The sequence below is a fragment of the Pelophylax lessonae genome (genome assembly GCF_965119305.1).
Source record: "Pelophylax lessonae genome assembly, contig: HAP1_SCAFFOLD_262, whole genome shotgun sequence".
Classification (NCBI taxonomy): domain Eukaryota; kingdom Metazoa; phylum Chordata; class Amphibia; order Anura; family Ranidae; genus Pelophylax; species Pelophylax lessonae.
Window position 1 is genome coordinate 148,451 of NW_028120078.1, and position 14,050 is coordinate 162,500.

At 45.6% G+C, this 14,050-nt stretch overlaps 1 protein-coding gene across 1 annotated transcript in view; it reads right to left on the bottom strand.

The window, feature by feature from the left end:
- Nucleotides 1–14,050, bottom strand: part of LOC309543601 (pancreatic secretory granule membrane major glycoprotein GP2-like) — a gene marked incomplete at its 5' end in the record, with an annotated part of 43,807 nt that overhangs the window by 11,198 nt on the left and 18,559 nt on the right. The window contains one exon of the mRNA XM_082276059.1: nucleotides 1,877–2,097. Within this exon, the coding sequence (XP_082132185.1) occupies nucleotides 1,877–2,097 (221 nt within the window). The remainder of the gene's footprint in view (nucleotides 1–1,876; nucleotides 2,098–14,050) is intronic.

Below are 14,050 nucleotides of genomic sequence, written 5' to 3' on the forward strand. Positions count from 1 at the left end.
TCTGGATAGCCAATATCCCCAAAATGGCAATTGGAAATGCTGGGTCCTGCATTCCTTCAGAACAGTTCTCCTTTTCTACTACAAAAGCTTTTCCAGAATCATACAAAAAAAATCCTACATTTAGTAGAGCGCATTTAACAATGTTAAATTCAATATTAGTATCATGCAACAAAATGTGAATGATAAGTCGTCCGATTATCTGATCGTGTGTATGCGGTATAACAATCAACAGGTTTCCCATAGCAATATGGATGCAGTCTGCGGCCAAGGCCGATCACTAAATGTGATCTCTGTATGAACCATTACATGCCATTGGCTGTGATTTGCTGTGAGAGCCCACAGCCTCTTGTTGGTTTCAATGGGGCTGCCTCTCCCAGCTAGTCCTGTGAACCTCTGCTGGGGTGCTCGTATCCAGGGCCGCCTTTAATATTGATTGGACCCTGGGCAAATATTTTCTTGGGCCCTCCCAAAACCACTTATTAACTATTTAGAGGCAGTGCGGGCTCAAGGGGCAGCTGCTTTGGGCCCCACAACAATGACTAGACCCAGGGCAGCTGCCCCTTTTGCCCAGTGTTAAAGATGGCCCTGCTCGTATCTAATTAATCGAATGCTTCCTAAATTCACCCCAGCCCCCCCCCCCGTTCACATCAATTTTCTCCTGTGTTTATAGTCATGCTGCACTGCAAATGACATCCTCTATGGTGCACAATCACATCAATGCAGCACAGCTGAAGTGCATTTTTGAAAAGGTGCAGGTACTTCTATGGTGTTGTTTTTTGCCCCATAGACTTAAATAGGAGCACATGAAAACTGCATGTACATGCAATTTTTAGGCTAGGTTTATATCTATGCAGGTTTAAGTGCATTTGCAGATCTGCAGAAATGCACTGCAATGCATTTAACATTTTTTCGTATGGGTCCCATTCACATTTGTACAGTTTCCTGCAGTGTGTTTTTTGAAAGGTGCAGGAAGTTTTCTCCTATGCAGAATGGTGCTTTTTTGGGTCCAAAGATTGAAACTGCATTAAATCACTTTTGTTTGTGTTTAACAACCAGTCTCCTCCTTCTACCAAAAAACACAGGAACCGTGAAAATGCATCACAAAAACACATAGAAGAGCATCAACCTTACATGCATAGATTTGAACCTAACCCTAGTGCATTGTTTGGCAAGTTTTGTATATGAGATCTAGCCGTTTCCTCTAAAAAAAAAAAAAAATGCATCAGCATAAAATAATGCACAATGTCGCACTACAAAAACACACTAAAAAATACATCATGCTGCAGCAGCACTAGTGTGAACTTAGGTTAAATGGAAAGTCTACTGTGCATGCACAGCCTGAAGAGTTTTTGTGAAGAACCGTGCAGCCCCGATTGGCCCCAAAGATAAGATCTCCATGGATCATTGATTGCAAGTGGAAAACTTAGGGGGCTTCCAGAGGGAGAGGGGACAAAAAGTACAGTTATGCCTTAAAGCCTATCACAGTGACCCAATTAAGAAGGTCTTCTCTCACTGCCTATCACTATGATGCCTATACAAGAAATGTGGTTGTCACCTTCTCAGGACTGGTGGAAATATAAAACATTTTCAAATGTTTTATATTTTCACCAGTCTAGATTTCTTTTTTAATTCTGGACAAGAAGTGAGAAAAGAAAATCTCTCCAAAAAAAAAGCTGTCAGAGCTCCCTAACTCTTCCCCGGTCTATCCTAAATGATATAAAAAGTTTTTTGGCTGGAGTTGAGCTTTATGCTATCGCTTAAAAATCCTGAGATCAATTGCTGAGGGTCACTTTTTCCAAAAAAGTAAGGACTACACACAATCTGAGAACACAGGAGTAGCTAAAATGAATGAATATGTAAATCAAAAGTCTGTTACCGTCACGTTGTTTTCACACCAGTTGGATAAAGATTTGGTCTGGATAGAGGTCACTTTCTGACCATTGATGGAGCCTGGATATATGACATTACATTCTATTGATGAATCCCTCAGATGAATTGTGGAAGGGTCGAGACCAAGTGCTTCTAGTTCACAAGTACTGACTGAGACTGTGATTGAAGTCTCTTTACAGCTGATAGTAGGATGAAAATCCTGACGTGCTGGGGAAATTCAACAAAAGAGTAATATAAATCAATCAATCAGTGGGCAATACATACAAAAATTGTTATTTTATAGATGTACACTGATCCACTCCTCTTACTATTCACTACTGCTTACAGACACTTTCAGTGCCCTAACAAACAACAAAAAAAAGAATTTCTTAAAGTGGAAATTTAGTCAGAAATGAAGTCCTGCTAGATCACTTCAGGCTGGTCCTTTTTTAGAGGTCTAGCTATGTAACACATGAAAAATAAGTGCCTATAATGTTAAAAATCCAGTAATACACTCTTACCCTGCTCTGCACATGCTCAGTATCTTCTCATTTTTAAAGCGGTTGTAAACCCTATAAAAAAATAGATAAAAAAAAAAACCTGCAAGACAAAGGCATAATGAGCTAGTATGCATCGCATACTAGCCCATTATGTGTAACTTACCTTAAAACGAAGCCCCGACACGGACCCCGGACATCGATGCGGCGCTGCCATGATCCCTCGTCGTCTCTTCCGGGTTCGGCGGCTCCGGCGTGCTGATTGGCCGGAAGAATCGGCTCCAGCGCGCTGATTGGCCGGAGCCGCGATGACGTCACTCCCGCGCGTGCGAGCGGGAGTGATTTTTCCGGCAAGCTCCCGGCAACTTAATTGAAGGTCCCCCCGGACCTTCAGAGCGCATGCGCCGCTCGCGCGAGCGGCTGCATGCACTGTAAATATCTCCTAAACCATGCCGATTTAGGAGATATTATTTGTACCTACAGGTAAGCCTTATTATAGGCTTACCTGTAGGTAAAAGTGTCAAAAAGCGGGATACAACCGCTTTAAGCATTTTTTTGCACTGCTAAGTTTGTAGAAGCCGATTTTCTGACAACTTTACAGCAGAATTAAACCCTCCTATCCTTTACAGCCAAGGAGGCTGCTTCTGTTTGATCTGCAACTGTCATGGTGCTGCACACGTGATCAGTTATGACACCAGCCATTTGATGGTTTGACAGTTTGGTTGAGGACACAATCAAATGTGACAGTTTGCATTTCCAACTTTCCAGCAATGTAATGTTTTTTTGAAACCATTAAATCGATGGGTTTAGTTCCACTTTATATTTTACAGCTGTTTAGGGGCTCTGGGCATTAGCAAAATGGCCACCTCAAGCAAGAAGAAACAGGAGCAATGCTGGAGACAATTTACAGCACACAATAATTTTGGTAGCATGATTATTAATTAACCACTTCATGACCACCCGCTGATTAACTGCGGCAGGCGGCCGCTCCATGGCGAACCGACGTAGCTCTACATCGGTCGCGCGCAGGCAGCTCATCAGCGGGGAAGCTGGCGCGTGTGTCAGGCGGCTCTGATTGCTGCCTGACATTCTTGATCTCTCCCCCCGCTGATAGAGAAGGACAGTCGGCTGATGTAAACACAGCCGTCCGCCCTTCTCCCTGCAATGATCACAGAACTATGTGATCCTGCTACATAGGATCGCATGTCTCTGTGATCATTTCACAAGCCCAACCCCCCCCCCACCCACAGTTAGAATCACTCCCCTAGGCTTACACAGGGTTAACCCCTTCCCTGCCAATGGCATTATTACAGTAACAATGCATATTTTTAGCACTGATTACTGTAGTAATGTCACTGGTACCCTCAAAAGTGTCAAAAATGTCAGTTAGGGGTCCGATCCGCAAAAAATCGCAGATCGCCGCCATTGCTAGTAGAAAAAAAAAAACAATAAAAAATGACATAAATCTTTCCCGTAGTTAGTAGATCGCAGATCGCCGCCATTACTAGCTAAAAAAAATAATAATAATAAAAGAATCACAGGTCTCTATGATCATTTTACAAGCCATGCCCCCCCCCCCCCACAGTTAGAAACATGCCCCGAGGTACACATTTAACCCCTTGATCACTTACTGTGTTAACCCATTCCCTGCCAGTGTCATTATTACAGTAACAGTGCATATGTTTAGCACTGGTTACTGTAGTAATGTCACTGGTCCCCCCAAAAGTGTCAAAAATGTCAGTCAGGGGTCCGATCTGTCCGCCGCAATGTCGCAGTCCCGCAAAAAATCTCAGATCGCCGCCATTGCTAGTAAAAAAAAAAAAAAAACAATAAAAATGACATAAATCTTTCCCGTATTTAGTAGACGCCCTCATTTTTGCACAAACCAATCAAAATACACTTATTGCGATTTTCTTTACCAAAAATATAAAAAATATGTAGCAGAAAACAAATTGGCCTAACATGTTAAAAAATTTTTAATTTTAAAATTTTTTTTTGGGAATGGAATATAGCAGAATGTGAAAAATATGTTTTTTCATCAGAATTGTCGCTCTTTTTTTGTATATAGCGCAAAAAATAAAATTGCACAAGTGATCAAATACCACCAAAAGAAAGCTCTGTTTGTGGGTAAAAAAGGACATACATTTTATTTCAGTACAGCGTCGCACGACTGCGCAATTGTCCGTTAAAGTGACGCAGTGTCGAATCACAAATTATGGCCTGGTCATTAAGGGAGCAAATCCTTCCAGTACAGAGATGGTTAATCTTAAGCCCCGTACACACGTACCGATGGTCGGCATACAAATGTTCCTCTTTTCTCCCCGGGATGTCGGTGTCTGCTGAAAAGTGCAAAGACAGCACAAGGACAGCACAAGAATTTTGTCCGCCGACTGCAGAAGTGATGTCATGTAATGGTTAACTTTCCCTGTGTTTTCTATTTTCTGAGCATGCCCAGTCTTGCAAATCTGCGGTCTGTCGGCCGAATTGTGTACTGACAGGCGAACAATCGTCCGTTCTGGTGTCGGCATACAAATATTTTCATGTTTGCAAGAAAGACTTTTGTCCGCGGATTGTGCGCAGACATCTGTCGGAGGCACCATACTAACACGCGTACAATCGGCAGATCCTTCGTCCACCGACGTTTGTATGCCGACGATCGGTACGTGTGTACGGGCCTTTAGTTTCATGCGTCCAAAGAATGCTTTTCCAGAACCGGTCTGGCTTTTTTAGATGTTTTTTGGCAAAGTCTAATCTGGCTTTTCTATTCTTCAGGCTTATGAATGGTTTGCATCTTGTGGTGAACCCTCTGTATTTGCTCTTGTGAAGTCTTCTCTCGATTGTAGACTTTGACAATGATACACCCACCTCCTGGAGAGTCTCCTTCACTTGTCTAGATGTTGTGAATGGGTTTTTCCATAGAGAAGATCCTGCGATCATCCACCACTGTTGTCTTCCGTTGACATCCAGGCCGTTTTAACCACTTTAGCTCTGCTCACATTGCTGCTACTGCAGCAATGTGGCTCGTTATCGTCCAGCGACGTAGACCTACGTCGCTGGACTCCCCCCCTTGTGGGCGGCGCGCGCCGCCGGAGGCTCGCTCCCGCTGTTTTCAGTCACAGCGGGAGTCGGGCCAGGGGAGGAGCGGCGGTGATCACCGCTGCTCTTCCCCGATCGTCGGGGAATCGAGTTTGGAGATCCGCCCGCTTGTGTAAACAAAGCGGGCGGATCTCCTAAGTGACAGGCAGGGTCAGATTGCAGGGTTCAGCATAGCTGAACCTGCGATCTGTCCTTGTGTCACACAGTCCCCTCCCCCCACACATGTCAGTAAGCACCAGGCATACATTAACCCCTCCCTCTCCAATAAAATTAACCCCTTCCCTGCCAGTGTCATTTTTACAGTAACAATGCATATTTATAGCACTAATTACTGTAGTAATGCCACTGGTACCCCCCAAAAGTGTCAAAAATGTCAGTCAAGGGTCCGATCTGTCCGCCGCAATGTCGCAGTCCCGCAAAAAAAAACGCAGATCGTCGCCATTACTCGTTAAAAAGAAAACACCAAAAATGACATAAATCTTTCCCTTAGAGGGACCTGCCCTGACCTCTGCTACGTCCGACTACGCTCTTGCCTACTCCCCGTGTACCACGCCATATCAGCTGCCAGAGAGATCGAGTTGTTACTTGGGGACACGACCTGGTAGTTACCGCCGCAGCAAATCCATCCCGCCTTGCGGCGGGCTCTGGTGAAGACCAGTAACTGCTTAGAACCGGTCCTCTAGTACAACCCACACCATCGCCTCTCTGGTCCAGAGGATCCACTATCAGTCCTGCCGGTTCGTGACAGTAGTAAAATTCATATATTATATAGATACGTTATACACAGAGTGATATATTTCAAGCATTTCTTTATTTTAATTTTTATGATTATGGCTGCTTACAGCTAGTGAAAACCCTAAATTCAGTATCTCGGAAAATTCAAATATAACATAAGACCAATAAAAAAATAAAAAATAAAAAAAGGGTTTTTAATACAGATATGTTGGCTTACTGAAAAGTATGTCCATGTATAGTATAGTATGTACTCAATACTTGGTTGGGGCTCCTTTTGCATTAATTACTGCATCAATGTGGTGTGGGATGGAGGCAATCAGCCTGTGGCACTGCTGAGGTGTTATGGTAGTGGCCATCAGTTCTTCTGCATTGTTGGGTCTGGTGTCTCTCATCTTCCTCTTGACAATACCCCACAGATTCTCTATGGGGTTTAGGCCAGACGAGTTTGCGGGCCAATCAAGCACAGTGATACCATAATCAATAAACCAGGTATTGGTACTTTTGGCAGTGTGGGCAGGTGCCAAGTACTGCTGGAAAATGAAATCAGCATAAAGCTGGTTGGCAAAGGGAAGTTCTAGAATTTCCTGGTAGAGGACTGCGCTGACTTTGGACTTGATAAAACACAGTGGACCAACACCAGCAGATGACATGGCTCCCCAAATTATCATGGACTGTGGAAAATTTTGCATTTCATTTGAAAATCAAGGTCCCAGAGTCTGGAGGAAGAGTGGAGAGGCAGAGATTCCAAGTTGAATGAGGTCCAGTGTGAAGTTTCCACAGTCAGTGATGATTTGAGGAGCCATATCATCTGCTGGTGTTGGTCCACTGTGTTTTATCAAGCTGAAAGTCAGCACAGCCCTCTACTAGGAAGTTCTAGAGCACTTCATGCTTCCCTCTGCTGGCCAGCTTTATGGAGATGCTGATTTCATTTTCCAGCAGGACTTGCCAGCCACCTGCCCATGCTGCCAAAAGTACCAATACCTGGATTAATGATCATGGTATCAATGTGCTTGATTGGCCAGCAAACTCGCCTGACCTAAACCCCATAGAGAATCTGTGGAGTATTGTCAAGAGGAAGCTGAGAGACACCAGACCCAACAATGCAGACAAGCTGAAAGCCGCTATCAAAGTAACCTGGGCTTCCATAACACCTCAGCAGTGCCACAGGTTGATCACCTCCATGCCATACTGCATTGATGCAGTAATTCATGCAAAAGGAGCCCTGACCAAGTATTTAGTGCATACTATACTGTACATGGACATACTTTTCAGTAAGCCAACATTTCTGTATTAAAAATCCTTTTTTATTGGTCTTATGTAATATTCTAATTTTCTGAGATATTGAATTTTCATAATAGCCATAATCATCAAAATGAAGAAATGCTTGAAATATATCACTTTGCGAACGCGAACATCGGCAAATGTTCGCGAACCGGCGAACCGGGCGAACCGCCATAGACTTCAATAGGCAGGCGAATTTTAAAACACACAGGGACTCTTTCTGGCCACAATAGTGATGGAAAAGTTGTTTCAAGGGGACTAACACCTGGACTGTGGCATGCCGGAGAGGGATCACGCAAAAAAAAGTTCTTAAAAATTATAATTTTTTGATAGAGAGCCAATTATTGGAAAAATTAAAAAAAAATAAAAATAAAAAATTTCTTTGGATTTAGCATCTGGGGGGTCTAAAAAGTGTACCTGTGAAGTTTCAGCTCTGTAGCATGTCCAGAACCCCTAAAAAACAGCATTTTTCTTATATTTTCAGGAATATGGCTTCTCTGCGGCTGGCTTTTACTCTTGCAGGCATTTAGCGGGCATTTTTTTAGGCAGGCATGTCATTTTTTGTATTTAGTGTCTGGGGGGTCTAAAAAGTGTACCTGTCAATTTTCAGCTCTGTAGCATGTCCAGAACCCCTAAAAAACAGCATTTTTCTTATATTTTCAGGAATATGGCTTCTCTGCGGCTGGCTTTTTCTCTTGCAGGCATTTAGCGGGGATTTTTTTAGGCAGGCATGTCATTTTTTGTATTTAGTGTCTGGGGGGTCACAAAAGTGTACCTGTCAAGTTTCAGCTCTGTAGCATGTCCAGAACCCCTAAAAAACAGCATTTTGCTTATATTTTCAGGAATATGGCTTCTCTGCGGCTGGCTTTTTCTCTTGCAGGCATTTAGCGGGCATTTTTTTAGGCAGGCATGTCATTTTTTGTATTTAGTGTCTGGGGGGTCTAAAAAGTGTACCTGTCAAGTTTCAGCTCTGTAGCATGTCCAGAACCCCTAAAAAACAGCATTTTTCTTATATTTTCAGGAATACGGCTTCTCTGCGGCTGTCTTTTTCTCTTGCAGGCATTTATCGGGCATTTTTTTAGGCAGGCATGTCATTTTTTGTATTTAGTGTCTGGGGGGTCACAAAAGTGTACCTGTCAAGTTTCAGCTCTGTAGCATGTCCAGAACCCCTAAAAAACAGCATTTTTCTTATATTTTCAGGAATACGGCTTCTCTGCGGCTGGCTTTTTCTCTTGCAGGCATTTATCGGGCATTTTTTTAGGCAGGCATGTCATTTTTTATATTTAGTGTCTGGGGGGTCTAAAAAGTGTACCTGTCAAGTTTCAGCTCTGTAGCATGTCCAGAACCCCTAAAAAACAGCATTTTTCTTATATTTTCAGGAATACGGCTTCTCTGCGGCTGTCTTTTTCTCTTGCAGGCATTTATCTGGCATTTTTTTAGGCAGGCATGTCATTTTTTGTATTTAGTGTCTGGGGGGTCTAAAAAGTGTACCTGTCAAGTTTCAGCTCTGTAGCATGTCCAGAACCCCTAAAAAACAGCATTTTTCTTATATTTTCAGGAATACAGCTTCTCTGCGGCTGTCTTTTTCTCTTGCAGGCATTTATCGGGCATTTTTTTAGGCAGGCATGTCATTTTTTGTATTTAGTGTCTGGGGGGTCACAAAAGTGTACCTGTCAAGTTTCAGCTCTGTAGCATGTCCAGAACCCCTAAAAAACAGCATTTTTCTTATATTTTCAGGAATACGGCTTCTCTGCGGCTGGCTTTTTCTCTTGCAGGCATTTATCGGGCATTTTTTTAGGCAGGCATGTCATTTTTTGTATTTAGTGTCTGGGGGGTCTAAAAAGTGTACCTGTCAAGTTTCAGCTCTGTAGAATGTCCAGAACCCCTAAAAAACAGCATTTTTCTTATATTTTCAGGAATACGGCTTCTCTGCGGCTGTCTTTTTCTCTTGCAGGCATTTATCGGGCATTTTTTTAGGCAGGCATGTCATTTTTTGAATTTAGTGTCTGGGGGGTCTAAAAAGTGTACCTGTCAAGTTTCAGCTCTGTAGTATGTCCACAACCCAAAAAAAACAGCATTTTTCTTATGATTTTTAGTAGAAAACTAATGCAGTGTCTTTCCAGCTGTCTTTTTTTCTTTCTGGCAAGCTGAAATATGATATGCCAAGGCAAACATGCCTATCAGTTGAGCTATGACACAGACAACACTGCACACATGGGGAAATATGTAAAACAAAAAACAGGAAAAGGAAATTAGGTGACGGTCACAAAACATGATATTGTGATTGGCCAAATAAAAAGTCACCTCGCGATGAGGTCGCGCCAAAGTCGCGCTAAGTCGCGCCAAAGTCGCACTGGAAGCGACGCTACTTTAGTGGTAGCGGCAGTGTAAACCAGCACTAAAACATCCAGTGTGTGAATACGATCAGGTATGATGTTTTATCGGTCAAGTAGTGTAAGGGTTACGCCCGTCGCCCGCTTCACAGTGACAGACCAAACTCTGACAGACCAAACTCCCCGTTTAACAGTCAGTCAGTCCATTTGCACAACCGCAAACTCCCAATTTGCACAAGGTTGGATACCAAGCTAGCCATGTCCCGTTCCTTGTCCTCACTGACATCATTGAAGGTCTCTTCCTCCACCCAGCCACATACAACACCAAGGGTCCCCGAAAGGTGAGAACAAGCCCCCTGGGACGCCTGCTGTGGCTGGTATTCCACCTCCTCAAAGCCACCTTCCTCCTCTGACTTCTTTTCTTCAGACTCCTCTCTCTGCGTTGCCACAGGTCCAGCAATTGACAACGACAAGGCTGCTTCTGGTGGTGATGAGGACCACAACTCTTCCTCTTCATGCTCATCTACAGCCTGATCCAGTACTCTTCGCAGGGCACGCTCCAGAAAAAACGCATATGGGATGAGGTCGATGATGTTGCCTTGGGTTCGACTGACCACCAGGGTTGTCATCTCCGCAAAAGGACGCATGAGCCTACAGCCATTGTTCATGAGCATTCAGTAACGCGGCCAAAAAATACCCAGCTCCGCAGAAAGAATGAAAGAAAATGAATGTTTTTTTTTAGGAAAAATTATCCTGCGGATCGCTTTTGGTCTGTACACAATGAAGCAACGACCTTATCATCTGGGGTGTGCCAACACAATCCTAGAGGTGATCGCTTCATTGTGATACGCAAGCCCCTTCACCACGACAAGGTAACGATCACGAAGGGGAATTGACACATGTATGTGCCTTTTTTTTTGTTTTTTGTTCTTTTGCAGCCACAGTGTAGCATCAGAGGCCAGAAAAATTAGGCATGTACACATGCATGAAAAAGTAGGTATTGTTGCAGCCGCTGCTGTAGCAGCGGCCTGAAAAATTGAGGTTTTAAGGCAGAAAGTGCACTAAAACATTGCGGCTTGAACCGTAGTTGGTGGCGGAGACGTCACGTAAGTCATCCGGCATGCAGAGAATGATTATATACAGCAGCGTGTGGACCATTTTTAGGCCAAGGCATCTCAGTCATCACCAGGCCTTTTTTAGTCAAATGCATCCCCCACTGTCAGTCCCTTCGGGATCCATGCCTCATTCATCTTAATAAACGTGAGGTAATCAAGACTTTTTTGACCTAGGCGACTTCTCTTCTCAGTGACAATACCTCCTGCTGCGCTGAAGGTCCTTTCTGACAGCACACTTGAAGCGGGGCAGGCCAGAAGTTCAATGGCAAACTGGGATAGCTCAGGCCACAGGTCAAGCCTGCACACCCAGTAGTCAAGGGGTTCATCGCTCCTCAGAGTGTCGATATCTGCAGTTAAGGCAAGGTAGTCTGCTACCTGTCGGTCGAGTCGTTCTCTGAGGGTGGACCCCGAAGGGCTGTGGCGATGCATAGGACTAAAAAAGCTCCGCATGTCCTCCATCAACAAGACGTCTGTAAAGCGTCCTGTCCTTGCCGGCGTGGTTGTGGTGGTAGGAGGAGGATTACTTTCACCTCTTCCCCTGTTGGATTCCCGTTGTGCTGTGACATCACCCTTATACGCTGTGTAGAGCATAGTTTTTAACTTATTTTGTAGCTGCTGCATCCTTTGCGACTGCCGGTAATTGGGTAACATATCACAGACTTTCTGCTTATACCGGGGGTCTAGTAGCGTGGCCACCCAGTACAGGTCGTTCTCCTTCAGCCTTTTTATACGAGGGTCTCTCAACAGGCATGACAGCATGAAAGACCCCATTTGCACAAGGTTGGATGCCGAGCTACTCATGTCCAATTCCTCGTCCTCACTGATGTCATTGAAGGTGTGTTCTTCCCCCCAGCCACGTACAACACCACGGGTACCAGATAGGTGACAACGAGCACCCTGGGATGCCTGCTGTGGTTGGTGTTCCTCCTCCTCAAAGCCACATTCCTCCTCTGACTCCTCTTCCTCACACTCCTCTTCCAGTGTTGCCGCAGGTCCAGCAATCGATGGTAAGGCTGTTTCTGGTGGTGGTGATGGTGACCACAACTCTTCCTCTTCCTCTTCACGCTCATCTACGGCCTGATCCAGCACTCTTCGCAGGGCACGCTCCAGGAAAAAAACATATGGGATGATGTCGCTGATGGTGCCTTCAGTGCGACTCACTAGGTTTGTCACCTCCTCAAAAGGACACATGAGCCTACAGGCATTGCGCATGAGCGTCCAGTAGCGTGGCAAAAAAATACCCAGCTCCGCAGAGGCTGTCCTAGCACCCCGGTCATACAAATACTCGTTGACCGCTTTTTCTTGTTGGAGCAGGCGGTCGAACATTAGCAGTGTTGAATTCCAACGTGTCGGGCTGTCGCAAATCAAGCGCCTCACTGGCATGTTGTTTCGCCGCTGAATATCTGCAAAGTGCGCCATGGCCGTGTAGGAACGCCTGAAATGGCCACACACCTTCCTGGCCTGCTTGAGGACGTCCTGTAAGCCTGGGTACTTCTGCACAAAACGTTGCACAATCAGATTCAACACATGTGCCATGCACGGCACATGTGTCAACTTGCCCAAATTCAATGCCGCCAACAAATTGCTCCCGTTGTCACACACCACTTTGCCGATCTCCAGTTGGTGCGGGGTCAGCCACTGATCCACCTGTGCATTCAGGGCGGACAGTAGTGCTGGTCCGGTGTGACTCTCTGCTTTCAGGCAAGTCAACCCCAAGACAGCGTGACACTGTCGTATCCGGCATGTGGAATAGCCCCTGGGGAGCTGGGGGGGTGCAGTTGGTGTGGAGCAAGACGCAACAGCAGAAGAGGACTCAGCCGAGGAGGTTAGCAAAGAGGATGGAGTAGGAGGAGTAGAGGAGGTGGCAGCAGGCCTGCCTGCAAGTCGTGGCGGTGTCACCAACTCCTCTGCAGCAGAGCCACGCATTCCAAGCTTGGCAGCCGCCAGCAGGTTTACCCAATGCGCAGTGTACGTTATATACCTGCCCTGACCGTGCTTTGCAGACCAGCTATCAGTGGTCAGATGGACCCTTGCCCCAACACTGTGTGAAAGACGTGACATGATTTCCTTTTCCACAATAGAGTACAGGTTGGGGATTGCCTTTTGTGAAAAATAATTTCGGCCGGGTACCTTCCACTGCGGTGTCCCAAAAGCGACAAATTTTTTGAAGGCCTCAGACTCCACCAGCTTGTATGGTAAAAGCTGGCGGGCTAAGAGTTCCGACAAGCCAGCTGTCAGACGCCGGGCAAGGGGGTGACTCTGCGAGATTGGCTTTTTGCGCTCAAACATTTCCTTCACAGACACCTGACTGTGGGCATGTGACGAGCAGGAACTGCTGAAGGTGAGAGGCGGAGGGGCGGGTTGTTGATAGGGGGCATGGAGGACAGCAGTGGTTGACGTGGCTGAAGATGCTGGACCAGGAGGAGGATGGTGGCTTTCAGTTTGTGTGCTGCTTTTACTCATGTGTTGATCCCATAGGCGTTTGTGATGTGAGATCATGTGCCTTCGCAAAGCAGTTGTACCTAGGTGGGTGTTGGACTTCCCACGACTCAGTTTCTTTTGGCACAGGTTACAAATGGCATCGCTGATATCAGAGGCAGACACACAAAAAAAATGCCACACTGCTGAGCTTTGCAAGGACGGCATTCTGGTGGTGGCAACAGCTTGCGTTGATTGGCGTGCTGTCTGGCTGACCCCGGGTGCCGAATCTACATGCTGTCTGACTGCGCCACTAGCTCCTTGCGATGACCTCCTCCCCCTGCTTCCAACTCGTCTCCTCCTCCTCTCTGTCTCCCCATCTGAACTTTCCCCCTCTTCTTCTGCTCTTCGAGCAGGCACCCAGGTGACATCCACAGACACATCGTCATCATCAGCCGCTTCACTTGACAACTCAGCAAAGGCAGCAGCAGCAGGTACAACATCATCATCATCACAATGTACGTCCATGTGTATAATGCTGCCTGACTGAGACATATCCCCGTTATCTACATCCTCTGGCACTAATAGTTGCGCATCACTTATTTCTTCAAACTGATGTGAAAATAACTCCTCTGACGGATCAAGTGAAGCGGCTGTGGTGCTAGTGTTGGTGGTGGTGCCGGCGGGCTGGCCAGTGGTAAATTGA